This window comes from Balearica regulorum, chromosome 11, assembly GCF_011004875.1.
Source record: "Balearica regulorum gibbericeps isolate bBalReg1 chromosome 11, bBalReg1.pri, whole genome shotgun sequence".
Classification (NCBI taxonomy): domain Eukaryota; kingdom Metazoa; phylum Chordata; class Aves; order Gruiformes; family Gruidae; genus Balearica; species Balearica regulorum.
The window spans coordinates 1872606-1889548 of NC_046194.1; the positions used below are offsets into that span (position 1 = coordinate 1872606).

Genomic DNA, 16943 nt, shown 5'->3' on the forward strand with positions numbered 1-16943 from the left:
ATTTGCCCTCATTAAAAGTGAATTTCCTTTTCTATAGTGAAAATAGAGAACAGAGGCAATAAAACAAGTGAGCTGATTATTTCCTTTGCTGACGAGCTGTTTGGAAAAAGTGGAAAGTGGAAACTCATGTTCTTGAGGGAACTGCAGAATATACCCAGGTCACACGTCTCCATAACTGCCCCTGCGTGTTTTACCGAGGGGCCAACATAAACCATCCTCTCTGTAATGAACATCTTGGAAGATTCTCATCTGTGCGTGGCCAGGGCAGGTAATCGCTGTCCTCTGCCAGCAAAGGTACGATCGCCTCGCCTTGCATCCTGCCTGGGGATGTTGGTCATGCCCAAGAAGCAGCTGCGTTGGGTTTGGGGACACGTTGGAAAGCCCATCCCTCCCTCAGGCAGTGTGCTAGTCGTTCTGCTGTTTGAAGCACCGAACCAGCAGGGATAGGGCTGAAACTCCAACTCCTGCTTCTCCGGCACCCAGGCTCTGCTATTTTTCCATCAGAAAGGACACGAAGCAGGTCAGCTCAGCAGTTTTTGGGAAGCCCTCCTGTTGGTTTGCTGCCCGTGAAGGTCCGGCCGTACTGTCTGTAGCTCGGTGCCCGCAGGAGCTGCCACATGTCACTCCTGTCCTTGAGACTCTTCCCTTCGTCGCCCAACTCTTCCTCACACTTGCAAATACCTGCCTGGCTTCTCCTTCTCCCTTTTCTAGTCAGAAGAGACAGTCATTTGGCTGGTTTGTAATTTTAAAATGAGCTTCCTGAACCCTGTGAAGCTAGGGGGAAAAGGTGATGATAAGGAATTGTGGACAACTTCAGCGAGCAATCACAAAAGGTGCTGGAGAAATGCGTATTCTCTGAGGATAACAAAGACGGGAAATGATAGAAAGTCAGACGCCCAGGCAGGAGACCCTCCGTCCATTGAATGAGGGGGAAAAGGGGAAACCCTGGCTGAAGATCAGTCAGTAACTGGTCTGGTTTCTCAAGCCAGCGGAAAAAAAACCCAAACAAACCTCAGGCAAAAAAATGGGAAGAGCAGCGCAGGCTGCACGTACCATAGATGTAAATCGTCCCTGATTGCTCAGGGAATCGCAGCAGCTGGCATGACTTTATAACCCGATAAATGGTTAATCACCAAAGAATAAGAATTAGGACTTGTTTTCTAGGACCAAGTGGCAGTTACTTACAAAGAAAACTGCCTTCCTACAATTTCCTCAAAATCTTCAAGCACGTTAAAGAAACCTCTCAGAAATGCAAGTTATTCAGACGATGTTCATTTATCTGGATTTCCTCGACAAAGCCTCGGCACAGTATAAAGGAGAAGAAATAGGAATGGGATGGTTTTGGTATCAGCGAGAGGGAGAGGCTGTAGGAGAGACGGGCAGTTGTCACGGTGTCCCTCGGCAGTGCTTCTACTGCACTACAAAGAGGTGGTGAGGAGACATGGATGAGCTGGTGAGGGAGAAGTGCTGGAAACCCTCTGGGGTCCAAAGTAAAGCAGAGTACTTTGGACTGAAGAAAATTGAAATTTGCTTATCTCTTGCTGAATTCTAATTGAATTCAATTGTATTTCAGTTGCTGAGGAAAAAAAAAAAATTAGAAGTCCTCAGCTGTAAAGAACACTGCTAATCAATGTACGGAGCTGGCCAAAGCCTTCAAACAAAGGTGTAGCACAAAATAAACAGGTTATGGAAAAATACTGGAAACCATCTCATGCCACTGCAGAAATCCCTTGGGGATGCTGTGTTGGTTCTGCTTGCGTTAAGGGAGTTACCCGCGGGTTCCAAGAGGAGCAGAGAGCCATCCGTCATCGGGAGTGATTACTAATGCAGGTAAAGATTAATCGAGGGGAACTGATTAAAGGTTTCACCGCAGCTGCCTTTCCCATGGCCGGTCCCGTCTCTCCACGCCGGCTCTGCAGACGCCTGCCACCCGGCCAGCTGAAGCGGGGCACGGCTCGGGTCTGGAGCACCCCGTCCCAGCCCGTCCCAGCCCTCCCGCCTTCCCTGGGATTTCAGTATTGTTTTCACAGAGTCAGTGCCACAGGGGAAGCGCTCTGATGAAATGGGTGGTGCCCCAGAGAAACAGAGGGGTTTGCTTTATCTTTTCCCTGGGTTGTTATGAAATTTCAAGCTGGTGAGAAACTGTGTAGCTACTTTGCAGAATTTATGCTCTTGCAGCTGACGGTTCTGTTTTGTCATCTCAGCATGCAAGCAAAATAAGCAAACGTAAATAGAAACAGTAGCTGTAAAAAAAAAACCAACCTGCTATGGAGAGCCTCTGGCAAAAGCTACCTCATTCTTATTAAAATAAAATACAAAAATAAATCTTTATACACATTAATCAAAGCCCAAATTATATTAATCACCAACCAGTCAAATCCCTTTTTTCAGGGACTTTCTCTGGCTTTGGCAGACGTCCTCTCACCAGCACGCCAGTGCAAACCCAGGGCTGCCATTGCCCTCGGAGCGGGCAGGAGAGCACGGAGCGTGCAGCCTTCCCCGCACGATCCTCAGGTTGCGGCTGGAACGGCAGCGCTCCGCAGCACCTGGATTTTCAGCCGCTTTATCTGGCTACAGCTTTCTGGCGCTCAGAGAAGCGGTGAGGGAAGCGGCGTGCTGCCGGCAGAGCTGGTGTCGGACTGGCAGCAAACCCTCGCCGTTGATCAGAAACCAACGCAGCGTCGCTGCCTTTAATTCCTCGCTTTCCCGTCCTGACTCTAGGCGTGAGGTCGGCACCCGCGATAAGGCTGGGAGCTGTGGTACGTGGTCATGTGGCTGTGAACACATCGGTTTGCTGTTCTCCATCATACCTGTGGGATGCTTCTCCGCTCTCCCACTGCACCGAGACCTGGTGAAGAGACTCCCCTGCCCCGAAACACGGATGAACTTGGCTTAACCAACGTCATGCCTGGAGAACAATGCTAGTGCAAACGTAATCAGCATCGAACCTGGGTGTCCCAGGCAACACCTACACAAACACTCCTTGGGATAGCCCAGTCCAGCTAGATGTAGTGCTGCTTTTCATGCCAGGGGACATCCTTTCTTTGCTCAGAATAAAATACATTTTTTACTCATGGATAATCTGTGTTAGCTCATGCGACACCGCGACGAGTTCAGGATTACACCCTGTAATCTGCTCCATCTCCGAGCATGTACTTGAGGAAGTGTCTGGGACTCCTCTTCCACACAGGGCATCAATTTTTCCAGACAGCTGAAAGTTAATAGCTACCATGATTCAAGTGAGTAATTCTTGTGAAACCAGCTCTAGGGATGTTGCCTAGCAAAACAAATTCTGTCGGCGTAGCCTCGTGCTCTGACGTGGTACTGAATACGGGACGCTATATATAAAAACCAGGAAGCAATCCAAGGGAAACGGCACACGTTAGCTCTGCTGCAGACCATACGCAGGGTACAGTGATGCAGAAAACTATTCCTGGCTGCTTTTTCCAGCAAATGTAAGTATTTTTGCTTTTAAACTAAGTAAAAGCTAATACCACTTCAGTGCAGTCAGGATATTCAGTGGTAATCTGGGTTTCAGATTCATTCTCCTCTTCTGTATATTTTTGGACACAATTCCAGGATGAATTTTGAGGCAGTATCTGTTTGAGAGTAGGAGATATTTTTGTGTACGTCTCAAACTACAACAGCGTACCAATGACAAATGAGAAGTTATTAACTGGAACTTGTAAGTGTCTCAGGGGAGCAATTTCTGTGGAGATAAAAAATAGTACTGTTGAAAATGCAAAATGTTAGTTCAGGAAAACTCCCATGAACTTGAACTGAGGTTTCATCTGAATAAGGACTAAATAAAAACTGTCTAAGCGTCACTGTCCACGCTCAGTGATCCTCCTGCGCCTGACTTCTAACAAATACCACAAAAGGCTGCTTTGAAAGCTATAAATAAATAGATGAATTGGCTCAGGTTGCCTTCTTCACCCATTCTGGCCATTCTGGCAGGATGGGAGCAGCTGTTCTGGAAAGATCTCCCCATTCCTGTTCCCATCCGGCACCATCCCAGGCGTGATCCTGCCTGCCCTGGCTGGGTGGAGGGAGGGCAGCTGCCCCCCGCCCCGCCTGCCTGTCCCTACCCCAGCGCAGGCAAAGGGAAGGGTCTGCTGATGGAGAACACCTATTCTCCATTCCTCGGAGTCCTTCGTGGGCTGGAGGCTTTCCCAGCTGGAGGGAAGCTGCTGGGGTGGCTGGGGAGGAGGATGCTGGCAGCGGGAGCTCAGGAGAGCTGTGCCGGCAGCCGCCTTCTCCAAAGGAGGAGCCTGTGGCTTCAGACCTTTCTCTGCACTCTCTTCATACATCTGTTCTTTATCCAATGACTCTTTAATCTTACATATGTAAAGGCTACGTCTCACTAGTGACCGACCTCAGACACCGAGCTCAGCTAGAGCAACGAGGACCGTACCCTCGAACCACCCTCGCAGCGCGGGCAGGGCAGCCATGCTGCCTGCGGGCAGCACTCCCTGCCGCCTGCTAAAGCCCGTGCTGTGCCCGCACAGCGTTCGGGAGGGTGTGCATCGCCAGGCGCCAAAATGTGCTGGGGCCCTCTGGGGCTCTCTCAAGACTGTGAAGAACTGAGCTCCAGCACCTGGAAACATCTCCCAGTTCTGTTTCATTTACTAGAGCAGATGTATCCGAGCAGCATCTGGAGCAAGTATTGGAAACCGGGATGCCTCTTCCCTAGCAAACATCCGCCAACTGTCTGTGTTGTGATCCATGAGCCTTTTCCTGATCCTTGCCCCTTGGCCCAGGGTGTCAACTGTTTTCCTACACTGTGCCTAGATTCCTTAGGCGGTACGAAAAGCGTCCCCACCTCAGGACAACCTGTAGCCTGTTGGTGGGGACACCCGTGAGAGATAAACATCTAAATCCCCTGCGGCGAAGCAGGAAATCAAACCTCGTTCTGCTACATTCTGGATGAGAGTTTTAACCACTAAATCACAGTGTGAAAGGGGTGGAGGGAGGCAGGAGGGAGCCGCAGCAATGATCCTGCCTCCTGGGGCAGCCGTGGCTTGGAAGGAAGGGCACCACCGACACAACTCTAACAGAAAGTGGGAAGGCATCTTCCATCCAGAAACTCCAGTTCCTTTCCAAAGTACATTGCAGTGTTATGTAAAATGCTGGCAGCATTATGTAAAATGCCAAAGTTTTCAGAAGAGAAGACGTGAAGAACATGCTGAGCTCCTTAGTGTCTGGACTGGCAGCTTCCAGGCAGCTCCTCCGGCTGTACCGGCTGCTCGACATCCTCTTGTAATGCTGGTCATTAGGAGAGCCTATGGGCTCATCACCAAGTCCTGGGGTGTGAGACGGGACCCAACGCCCAGAAGCTCAGAGTTAATATGCTCCACATGGACAAGATAAAGTTCTGCTGTAAATCCAGCCATCGATGTCTTCTTCCTTTCAAACTTCTTAAGTGAAAAAAAAGGATGGAGGAAGTATATGAATGCGACCAGCTCGAGTAACAAGATAAATTGTACATTATCACAGCCTGGTTCTCCTCCACTTCTAGCTAGCAAGTTGTGCAAGCTTTCACACTGTGGATTCAGATTGTTTTCTTCCAACAGATCTTAATTTCATCGATGCTCTGTATCGAAACAAATAGTCAAACCAACACTCGGATATCGCTGCTCAGAGGTTAACCCTCCTCTTCACCACCTCCTGCATCCTCAGCAGTGCAGCAAAGCCACATCTTGGTAAGTTAGTACACACGAAGGGGGCTGCACTAGGACTAGTGGCAAAGCCCCTTGACTTTAAGGAAAAAGCAGATACCACTGATATCAGAAAGATTTTTCTTTTGACAGAAAATGCAGAATCATTTTTCTAGTTAATCACTGTGGAAAACTAGGGTAAGATGAACTGTATTACAGTTCAGCTGAACAGGATGAAATTTTTCCTACCTCTTCCCTAAAGGATTCCACTAACAAGTTGGCTCAGATACATAAAGAAAAAGAGAAAAGGTGCATGTGAATCTCGGATGAGTCAACCTGGTACAAATCAAGTATCAACAAGGAGCGGGAATCCCACTCTTAAAAAAGTTGGCTTAATACCTTTCATAGGAATCACTCAGAATTATAATTTTCCCACCATCTCATCAAAAGAAAAACAGGCAAGGACTAAAGCAACCACCCAGACCTGTTGAGTAACTGTTCTGGAAAAGCTCTGCAGTACAAGCTCCAAGGAATACTGAGAATTTACATAAGGAGATAAACGCTCATCTATGAAAGAAATGGCGTCGTTACCTTTAGCTAAACCTCTGATCCCCTCAGTCTCCTTCAAACATCTTCAGCAATTGACACCTTCCTTGAACTGCCAGCCTCAAAACTGGTCGCATACTTCAGTCAAGACCTAACTTCTGCTGAGCGAACCCAAAGACTCATCCCATGTGGTCACAGACATTTCTCCTGTTTACGCATCGCAGGATGACGCCTGCCCTTCCCGACACAGCTGTCTCTGACTCCCGCTGCGGGTGTTGCCATCGATGGGTATCGATACCCACCTGCGCCGGCATTGCTGCCTACGGCTGCCGTGCTCCTCCCCTTACTTGCTCCCTCCTCCTGCCCACACGTTCATTCCTCCTCTCACAGCTACACAGGGACCGGCTCTTGTACGGGGCTGAAATTGCACTTGCAGATTTGTGATAGCTGACTTAATACGCAAACTTACTAAGCACAAACTCGATTCCTTATTGTAGTTAATGAAAATGCACAAAATGTCAGACCTCTGCAGAACCCTGCCTGATACACCATGCCCCTAATTTCTGATATTTAGCCTTTTCTTAGTTTCCCATCCAGCTATGCATGACTTAATCAGTTTTGTCTAGCCCACATTTCCTTAGCTTGCTCCTTTATAAGAATGCCTTATGAAACAATATTGACAGTCTTAATAAAATTCAAGATACGTGACACTTGCTAGTTTTCTCCTCACCCATGAGGTCTATTATCCTACTACAGCAGGAAGCTGGGCTCAATAAATTTGCTTTATCTGTGAGAAATCCACATTGTTATTCCTTATCTCCTCTCTATCAACTAGATAGCAATTTGTTTGATTATTGTAGTAGTATTCTGGGAACTGAAGCTTAAAATTTTCTGGCTCCTCTTGCCCTACTCCTCCCCTTTAAAGACAGGCCCCATCTTTGCTATTTCAAGTTTTGTGGAATTTCTATTTGCGTTTTAAGACCTCTCATTAATAACGATTAATATCTCTGAAATTGCATCAGCCAGTTTCCAAGTGCTCTTGGATAAACTCCTTGAAGCTCAGGAATTTGAAAACACAGAGTTTAACTAAGCAACGTTCATCTCGTTCTTCCTTTAATCTAGTCAGGAAAGTTTGTCTGACAATGGATTTGTGGAGTGTTTCCTCCTTACCCGTGCATCACTTCTTCACTGCACCTGATCTTATGTCTTGGTCTTTCTGACATCATTCTTATATGTTTATGCTATCTTTTTATATTAATCTTCACCATATAATCCTCTCCCCATTTTTTGTAAACCTCTTTCTTGCTTTTGAGATCATAGGAAACTAATGATTTAACCAAATTAGTCTTTTCCTGGTCTTTGTAAACTTATCCCCCACAGGGACAGTTCACACTTACGCCCTTTCGATGTAATGTTACACAAGTTATGCAAATAGCTAAAAACACCTGGGCACTGAACAAACTTCATTCCCGCTTAAGATATGAATGTGTAAATACAAGGTCAGATCCTGAGCTGTTAGTCATCTCCAGCCAATTCTCTATGTCATGCACAGCTGTAGTTGAAGGTGATGGGTACTTGGTATGCATAGGAAATGAGTACAGCCTTAGGATGCAGCCCTGATTTATTAGATTACTTCGGCATGTTGATACAAAATGACTGTGAAGAGTTTCTAAGCAAACTTAATCTCACTGATGCAAAATACTTCCCCTGAAGTCACCCACTGAGATGTGGAGGACCCCCCCCAAGCAGAAGTGTATCATCCAGGTACCTCTTTCCACTGAATTTAAGGCAAGGGGACTCTTCACAACCTTTTACAGGAGATAACAGTCGGACAAAGAAGGAATCCCACTGGCAGCCTACGGGAACTGGCTGTTTTCATAAATTTCATTGTTCCGAATGTTGCCTAAATGCAGCAGTCGCAGTTACTGATGGCTGGTCGTGTTGGCAGCATTAGCTAACAGTTGGAGGGGAGCAGTTTTTCCTCTTGCTCACGCACCCTGGTGAATTCAGGCTTGTACCAGGCCTGTCAAGAGAGAAACTCAACCCCAAAGCACACCATCGCTGCAGAAGACTGCAGGCAACCAGAGGTGGGTAAATACGAAAGGACTCCTGGCATCCAGAAGCCCCAGGAGCAAAGGATGTGGTCCTCCTCCAAATGCCTTCATCCCAAGGCTCATTCGTGTACCTTCCCACAGGTCTATAAACCTTCCCTCAAATTCCGGGTCGGATCTCACAATTGATTCACAAACCTCCAACTGGATGCATTAGGAGATTCAACTAATAAACAAACTGGAAACACAACAGTACAGCTGTCTCAGGGGGAAATTAGAGTTGTATCTAATTACAGCTCTGCTAAGCCCAAGGAGTGCAACGCCAGCGGTTGCAAAGAGACACCCATCGGTGGGACAGCAGGTTGGTCTTAGGCTTTGTTAATGGTACTTAAGAAAACAAAAACTTAAACAATACACTTTAGCAATAGCGCTTAAAATGGGTCTTGGCTTTTAGTTTACTCCCAGAGAAATGTAGCTATAAAATCAGAACGTTAGAGAAACGCTTTAAGTGGTGCCGTAGCTGGGGCCGGGCACCAGCTGGACCAGCTTGCAGCCATGCAGCAGTCGGGGTGGCCCCGGGAAGCTCCACTCCTGTGCTCAGAGCCGAAAGCTCACACGAACAGGGAGCTCCAGCACGCACGGGGATGCTATCACCAACTGCACATCGAACCAGAGACCACATCCCTTCTCAGCAAAACTCAAAAACCCCATGGGCTTCTGCAGCCAGCAGTCGTGCTTGTGAAGCTGCAGCAGCGAGCGCTGCCGAGCCCACCTTTTCCCCTGCAGCCCAGCGTCTGTAAGTCATTGCCATTTCCCACACTGCGCCCGGGCGCTCAGTTTTATTCAGAAGCTATAGCTGCCGTAGGAATGCGTATGAAGAGTTGAGCTAATGACCAGAAAAGGAAACCAAACGGATACTTGTATGGTAATTCTCAATTACTGAATCAACTGGGACATTTCTTGGATAGCGTTCCCTTTAGATTATTACTTTGTTTCCCAGAATGAATAATAAATATCTCATTTATTCTTCTACACAGCACAACTGGAAATCTTTTTCTTGCTGCAACATTAGAGAATGGCCTCTTCATTCTTGAATTGAGTCACAAAGGCAAATAGAAAAAACTCGATAATGAAATTAGCCCTATTCTGACCTCAATTTTTCCCGTATTAGTCCAGAGTCATTCCAGTTCCCTGCAATGACTCCTGCGTTAACTACAATAAAATGCTGTCGCCTGGGTTTATATGCAATTTACTGCACAATTGATGCAGTCTGAGAATTTCACATAGTGAACGCCTCTGAAGCTGGGTACCCAACCGAAGCCGCGATAGTGCTGGAGTGTGGAGGATGCCAGCCTGCGTCTGTACCAATGCAGGTACATAACTAGTTGTCTGGAATCTGTCCCACTAATTTTACGTGTAATCACCCTTTTTTATATGCGTTCTAGGTATTCCTCCCTGACTGGCATTTCTATGGAGAGAGACCACATGAAAGATCTCAGAAGATACCTGGTACTTAAATACATCCAATACCTCGTCCTGTCTTCTTCAAATGCTATCAGCACTCTTCTGGGCCTGCTGGGCAGTTTCTACACGATAATCATCCTGCAGTCTGCAAAGGTTTCGTCCAAGTCCACTGCGGTTCTCATTTCGAGCCTGGCAAAGGCAGACATCCTGGTTTCCGTTAGCGCTGTTTCTGAGATGGTCGTATGGACCTTTGATGTTACTATCTCATCTACAGCGTTCACGTCAGCTCTGCTGCAGAACCTTCTCACTGCAAACACGCACATCAGCTGCTTGCTGCTAAGCTGCGTTGCCTTCGAGGCTTACTTGATAACCTTCTTCCCCACAGAGTCTCGACATTTACGGACGGTGAAAAACGCCAGACTGACATCCAGGATCATCTGGATCCTGGTGACTGCAGAGTGTGCCCTGCTCCAGATGGATGACCTCCTGAAGGCCAGCAGCACTTCTGCGCCCACCTGCAGCCCTTGCGTTTTGCTGTTCCACTTCTCCAGCATGGCTGCAGCCCTTCTCAGGTCCCTCAGTTACTTCCTGGGGATTCTTTTAAGGATTGTCAACGTATACATCTACTACAAAATATTTTTTAGCATGTCTAACAGATCTACGCTAAAAACAAAGTAGCGCCTATTGCCGGGGAGGTGGTGCTGTGACACCAAGCAGAAGATACTTCAACACAATTTCAAACTACTGGTTTGAAAATTGTTCAGTAACCAGGACCAAGGCTCCTGTTTTGGCACACCACTGAGTTTACACCTTCCTGTTTCCCGATGCTGTTTGGCCTCGGTTATTGTGTGGAGCTTGGGGTTGAGGTGGCCCTTGGCACTGAAGCACAACAAGCTCGCGCTGACAGCCATAGAGCACTGCCGCCGTTTCGATTGTTCTCAATCGAGAGTTTATTCACTGTACAGGTGAAACAAACCTCATTTCATGAACGGTTGAAAAAACTGAAGCAACCCAAATATCATTTATATAAAAAGGGTGCTTAGACGCTTACTCAGGTATCTGTTGAGCCAAGAGCTATCTAGCTGTATACTAAAGATATGATTTATGTCCTAAAATATCTCTAACTCAGGTGACCCACCAGGCTCAGCAGGTAGGACCAAGAGACAAGGCAAGCACCAAGCTGACCAAGCCAAGCTGGGCTTGTCCTGCATCAGCCCCACCATGAGAGTCCCCCAGACAGAGTGGGGCTGAGTTGCCACACCTCAGTGCACACCTGGAGCGATTCCTGGGAGGCTGCTATTTACAGTAGTAAATAGCTTCTCTCACATCCCCCTTCAGAAAAAAAGAGGAGGTGGAAAGCCAGAAGGCAGTTGTTTGCTGCAGCCCTACAAGGGGAGAGAGGGTTTGAGAAAACCTCCATGTGCTGTACCCAGGAGGACCTGTGATTTCAGTGGCCGTGGTTTCGGAGGCAGGGAGGGATGCGCTGGAGTTAGCAGTGCTGTTCCAGCTCCCTCGGCAGTGGTGCAGAAGATCAGGGCCATGGATGTCCCTCTGGCCGCACTGGGGCTCAGGTGGGTGTATAACAGAGCTGTTACCCAGGCGGCGATTCCTGGGGTCTCCTCACAGCACTGGGAGGTTATCAGCAAAACATAAAGTACTCCAGATACCTCAGACGCTCCCCTACGCACAAGCAGACGTAGCTACTTCCAGTTACTCTTGCACTCTTGCATGGGAGATGGCCTCCAGCTTCAATTAAAGACTCTGGTTTTGGGAGATTGAACTTCTGTGATATGTTCCGCAATCCGCAGATCGTAAAAGGTGGAAAGCAAAGTGAAATAAGCCCAAACCCAAGTATTAATATCCAAAACGCTACGTACAGCCTCTCTCCATCATGCTTCCAGACCTTCAGTACACCTTGCCAGCTTGAACACAGCAATAAGCCTCTGCCCATTGCAGAAGAAGAAGGACGTGGGGCACAAGGCCCAAACATTTCAGCTCTAACCTTCCCTCCTTCAGCCTGCAGTAGGTCCTCACACTCAGACTGGTACCAGTGAATGCCTGATGTGCCCCACTGGTAGCAGCTACTTGACACTTAGACTATTAGAGCTGAAACTTGGAGCTGTGACCACTTTCCTGAGCGGCCTGTAGCCCAAGGTGACCAGGGGCACAGGAGTTGTCAACTGAAGATCAGACTTCACAAAAGCAAGGCAAACAGCAAGCGTGGAGTTTCCTCCTCTTCGCTCTGCTCACCAGCCGGTTTCCAAATTTCACAATCACACTTTTTCTAGTCGGCCTCAGAAGTGTTTTCTTCCTCCTTCACAAAGATGAACTTGACTGAAAGGCAACACCCCAAAAAGGGGCAGTGAAACCGGGTGCACCCATGGTGCTGCGGGGGCAGGAGGTGGCCAGCAGCGGGAGGTCCTTCTCTGCTCCAGACTGTCTGCATCACTGCCAGAAACAAAATAGGGTTTTTGGCATGTCAGATAAAGTCAGCTCAGTTTTAAGGAAAGGCAAACATCCTGGCCCAAGGAGCATGCATCTTACATTGGGATCTCTGAGATGACTCAAGTACATTTTTTCTGACAAGGACACTAACTAAAATCTTTTTTACATGACTATACCCTGCTTAGTATCTCCAGAGTCATTTTAGAGACCCTTCCTGCTTCCTTTCCTCCTTCTCTTTGTGTTCCTTCACGACCCTTGCCACACTCTCTGAGAAAAGGCTGAATCTTTGCTTCTACATCAAAAATCAAGCAAGAATAATGATGATGTACTTGGCTGGCTCTAAGAGAAGAAAATACTGAGCTCTTAAAACTGCTAAAATCTTTAAAAATATTCAAATCCCTTTGGCTGCAGTAATACAATTCAAAAGCTATGAATATTGCAGCTATCAGAATTCACAGAAGTTACCTGCTGAGTATCGGCAGCGTCGGAGATGCTGCGGACAGCGTGGGGCCAGAAGTGAGTGAAGAGTGCTTGACATTGTTGCTCAGAAGACTGAAAGGAAACACTGCTAAGGGGTGGGTATCTAGTAAGAGCAGAACAGAAACATAATCAAGTCATTTAAAACAACTTTGATGCAATCCCTGAAATTAGGATGTTGTCTAACAAAGCTGATTCCTTCTGCAAGCAGGATGCCTTAATTTGATGCACTGTGACACGCTGTTCTTATCCTGGAAGCCTGAAGTGCTGCGCTCAGGAAAGACAAAATGCTACTTGAAGTGCTATAATTAATAAAATTTTGTTTTGCTAAAGCGTGGGCATTATTTATTACAAATGTGTATTTTTCCTGAGGATCTGCTACACTTTGGGCTGCTCCTACAGAAGCCTGTGCAGATGGGTGTTCACGAGCGGACCGGGGCTGTGTTTGGTACACAAGGCATACAGGATTTTTAATCTTTGAATCCACCCCTTGGCTCACAATTTTTTTCTGCCTGCTTTTCCTGACAAGTGCCTCTGCCCTCAGGACAATCCTTTTCTTAAGAAATCAATGAAAAAAACACTGAGCGTGACTTGGCTTAAACAGCAAGCACGTAATAAGAAGGTAGCCTATAGCACAAAACAGCGGGATTCGCTCTCTTCCCGGGGGGACATGGGGACACAGAGCTTTTGGCAACCCTTTTACCGTAGCAGCTGTAGAGCAGCGCTGCTTCTTTCTGAGCAGGAGAACACCAGGCAAGGGGAAACCGTGCTGCCTCCCTGCGGTACTTTCCCAAACGCCCAGACCGTTAGCTGAGCTTCACATTGACAAGAATATGTGAATGGGTGAGTCCAAAGCTCGGCTCTGAGGTCACAAGAAGCAAGGACGAGTGGATTCAGCAGCAGAGATGCTGTTTTTCATGGATAATAATTTGATGTAGCTTTTAAATTGGTCCCTGCGTAAGACGGAGTGCCTCCCTGCAGTGCAGCACGTTGCAAGCTGTCCTGGCTCCCGGGTGGGTCAAATGGGACAGGAAGGGCCAAAAATGCTGCCCATGCTGTACCGTGCCTTTTCTATTTCCCTGCTCAGTCTTACCTCAAGGCTTTCGGGACAGGAGGCATGTAGACAATGAGTGTGTCTTACTGTCTTACAATGCCAGGACACGTCTTTCAGCAGGCTGTGAGGTCAAGCTTTAAATAACACCATCCACTTGTTTCTGTTGGCTTTTGGGCACCAAAGCAATTGTTATTCTAACATTCGGAAACATCGAAAATCCACATGCCCTGGAAAAAGTGAATCATTTAATACAAGGCACTCCATGAAATGATGACTAAACAGAGCTGAGACTCTCATGCTGTGCAAAACGAGAGTTCGAGAAATTTCTTCTCCCTCCCAAGTGATTCATCTCCATAGTATGAATGAGCATTTTACCAATCTTAAGTAAGCTAGCAGCCAAAATCATGTTAGCTGATGTTAATACTATAGCAAGCCCCATCAAAAGCAAAGGAATCGATGATGGTTATCAGCTTACTCCTGCCAGTCTAAACTTGCTACGAATCCCAGAATATTGTGTTAGGTGCTTCTTCACAACAGTTCTTATTTTCTGGGAAGTCAGTGATGGAGATCTATCAAAAAAATACTAATAAAAGTAGTTATCTGTAGAGCCTGGCAGGAAACAACCTGGCCGTGTCTAGAGCTGGGTCATCTGTTGTCCTGCTGCCGGCTCTTGTATGTCTTAGGAACCAATGAACTCTTTAGTGACCTTTCCTATTCAAAACTGGAAGAATATACACATAGAAATAAGTAAACCCACAGCTGAGATCTTTTTCAGCATCATCTAACGACACACACCTCTGAAAGGCAAATGAATCCCCCAAATAGTCTTCAACAATAAAAGCATATACTAGAGACAAACCCAAAAGCCTAGGGACTGTCCTCGTTCTGTGAAGGTAACCACAGACCCCATAACCATCGCTGCTCCCGTTGCTTTGATTGCTGCTTCTCCACCTCGATGGACTGCAAGAAAATCCCAGGGAAGGTGAAGAACACGCTGGTGAGGACTTTCTCATCTGCATTGAAGTCAGAGGCTTGATTTATCTCTGATTTCAGTGGCTGCAGATCAGATCTGGAGTGGAGCTTAAAACTTCCCCCATCTGACATGGTTTGAGGACCAGAGGTTCCCAAGTCACATCATACGCTCACCAAAGCTAAGACAGGCGTAAAATAAAATGTCAGGTATTGGAATTACTTAGCTGAGATCTACAGATAAGATGATTATCTTATCTCAGCCAAAGTTGGCAAGATTTTTATTAGTGAACATTTAGACTACATTTGACTCCTTAGGTGGCAAAGAGAGACACAGAGAAAACCCAAATAACAGAGAGATGCTGCTTGTATCTCCTGTCCTAAATCTAAGCAGCAGAAAGCAAATTGACATTTTGCTGTTGCACGCCTACCAGCAGTCTGTCCCCATCACCCCCACTTCTGATCACCTTCTCAAATGTAAAGGAAATAAACCTTACACAGGATGATAAAACTGATAAATACAAAGCATTTCCCCTGTCAGCAGAAAGCCACCAAGGAGCTTGAAGATCCAGGGTCTACTCGTGGTTTCAGCATGCAGATCATGGGTGCTGTGGAGGGGAGATCCTCTTCCTCCTCCCCAGGGCTGAAGAGCTGCTTTCTGCAGGTTGCAAATAAGTCCCCAAGAGGCTGAGCAGCCTTTAGCTGTCCCCCCCTGCTACTGCAACCTTATGGACGTGAGAGTTTGCCCCCGCACACGACCTGCCACCAGCGTCCCTCCTGAGACCAGGCGGGTTTTCTGGGCAGCAGTCAGGCTGAAAGGGAAGGACATGCTCTGCAAAGAAGTTCTGTTCTCCGGGCCTGTAGCTGGGGCAGAAGACTGGGTCACCGAGAGATTTGCATAGCTGGAATCCCCAAAGGGTTTTGCGGTCGATGACCAACCCTCTATTCCCTTTGTTTGCAACCCTACATGAAGTTTCAAAAGCATTAAAAGAAAGGGGATTTCTCTACAGCTCTACTAAGAGACATGGGCTATTTTACTTTTGTTTTTCACTTGAAATATGACTCCCTAAGCAGTTTGGGCTGGTTCATGAACCAGCACATCTGATTGTTCATATAGCTGTGGCTGTGAGGTCAGGTCACTCTCTGCAAAAAGTTCACAGACCCATCTTTCTCTGCCAAGACCTTAGAGTCATCTTCTGCACTGAAAAACTACAGCACTTCTTCCCCTGGCTTCACAGGCACTGCGGACACTGCTGTTCCTCTGAGCACCCGAGGAAGTCCAGTGCATCCTCTCCCTGACCGCAGAAGCCTTTTCTGGGGTGCAAGGAGAGGAACCCATCTCTCTGCAGCGGGGTTGCAAACCAACGGAGGTGGGCAGCGGAAGGCGGGCAGCTGCAGGCAGGGAATAGATGTGTCCTGCGCCTCGCACGGCTCCTCCGTGAGCAAGAGGGGAATCCTCCGGCTGGGGAGACCGAGGGGCCACCTCTGCCCTGATCTCCCCCTCAGAAGCCACCACCTGTAAATGCTTTTACCTCCAACTGCTGCACGGGTACCTGTGGGCACCAGACCTTTGGTTCGCGTTCAGTGGGGACGGTGTATTTTGAGACTTGAAGATGCAACAGAAACCGACATTTTGGGGGCCAACCTAAAATCCTTCTAGAGCTTTAAAAAAAGAGTCAGACCTGCTGTGCAGTTCCGGCAGTGCTTTTAAAGGCTTTTCCAAGTGGTGGGAGGCCCAGGGGTCCATGGTCAACGGCAGAAAGTCCACAGTAGATCTTCTAGAAACTACGAACAAGGTGTAGTCAGTGGTGGGACTGGGAAGGAGCTGTCAACAAAAGCAAACACCACGGGGCCAGCGCGAGCTGGTGGTGATGGAGAAAGCAGGGCGGGCAGGCCAAGTGCACATTCACAGTCTGTCTGTTGTTTAGGTGTTGATAACCTTAGATAAATCTCTCCAAAGCTGGAAAATATCCTGGGCTACAAGATAATGGGCCGGCTGGGAAAACCAGCCGCGCTGCTGTTTATTGGGAGAATATCCTAAAAGCTGGGCAGGGGTGAAACAAAACCACAACCAACTTGGGTTGTGCCAAGAGCTTCGTGTTGCTGAGCAATCCGTGTGATAGCTCAGGGGCTATCTTTGGGGCGAGTTCTCTTTTTCAACACACGCCAAGCAGCATAAAATAAACTGTAAACCACACAGAAGCCCCAGCGGGCAGGGGTGTGAAATCCTTGTTGAGCCTTTTATTAGCTCTCTTTGAACATCCTGAAGCTTCATGGCCC

At 47.5% G+C, this 16943-nt stretch overlaps 1 protein-coding gene and 1 long non-coding RNA gene across 4 annotated transcripts in view; one reads left to right on the forward strand and one right to left on the reverse strand.

Annotated features, from left to right (window-relative positions):
* Positions 1–16943, reverse strand: part of LOC142603311 (uncharacterized) — a 144527-nt gene that overhangs the window by 15555 nt on the left and 112029 nt on the right. The gene's annotated exons all lie outside the window — the stretch shown is intronic.
* Positions 3289–12972, forward strand: LOC142603308 (uncharacterized). Its single transcript, XM_075763016.1, has 2 exons — positions 3289–3455; positions 9700–12972. The coding sequence occupies exons 1-2, from the start codon at positions 3418–3420 to the stop codon at positions 10394–10396; spliced, it is 735 nt and encodes a 244-aa protein (XP_075619131.1). The 5' UTR covers positions 3289–3417; the 3' UTR covers positions 10397–12972.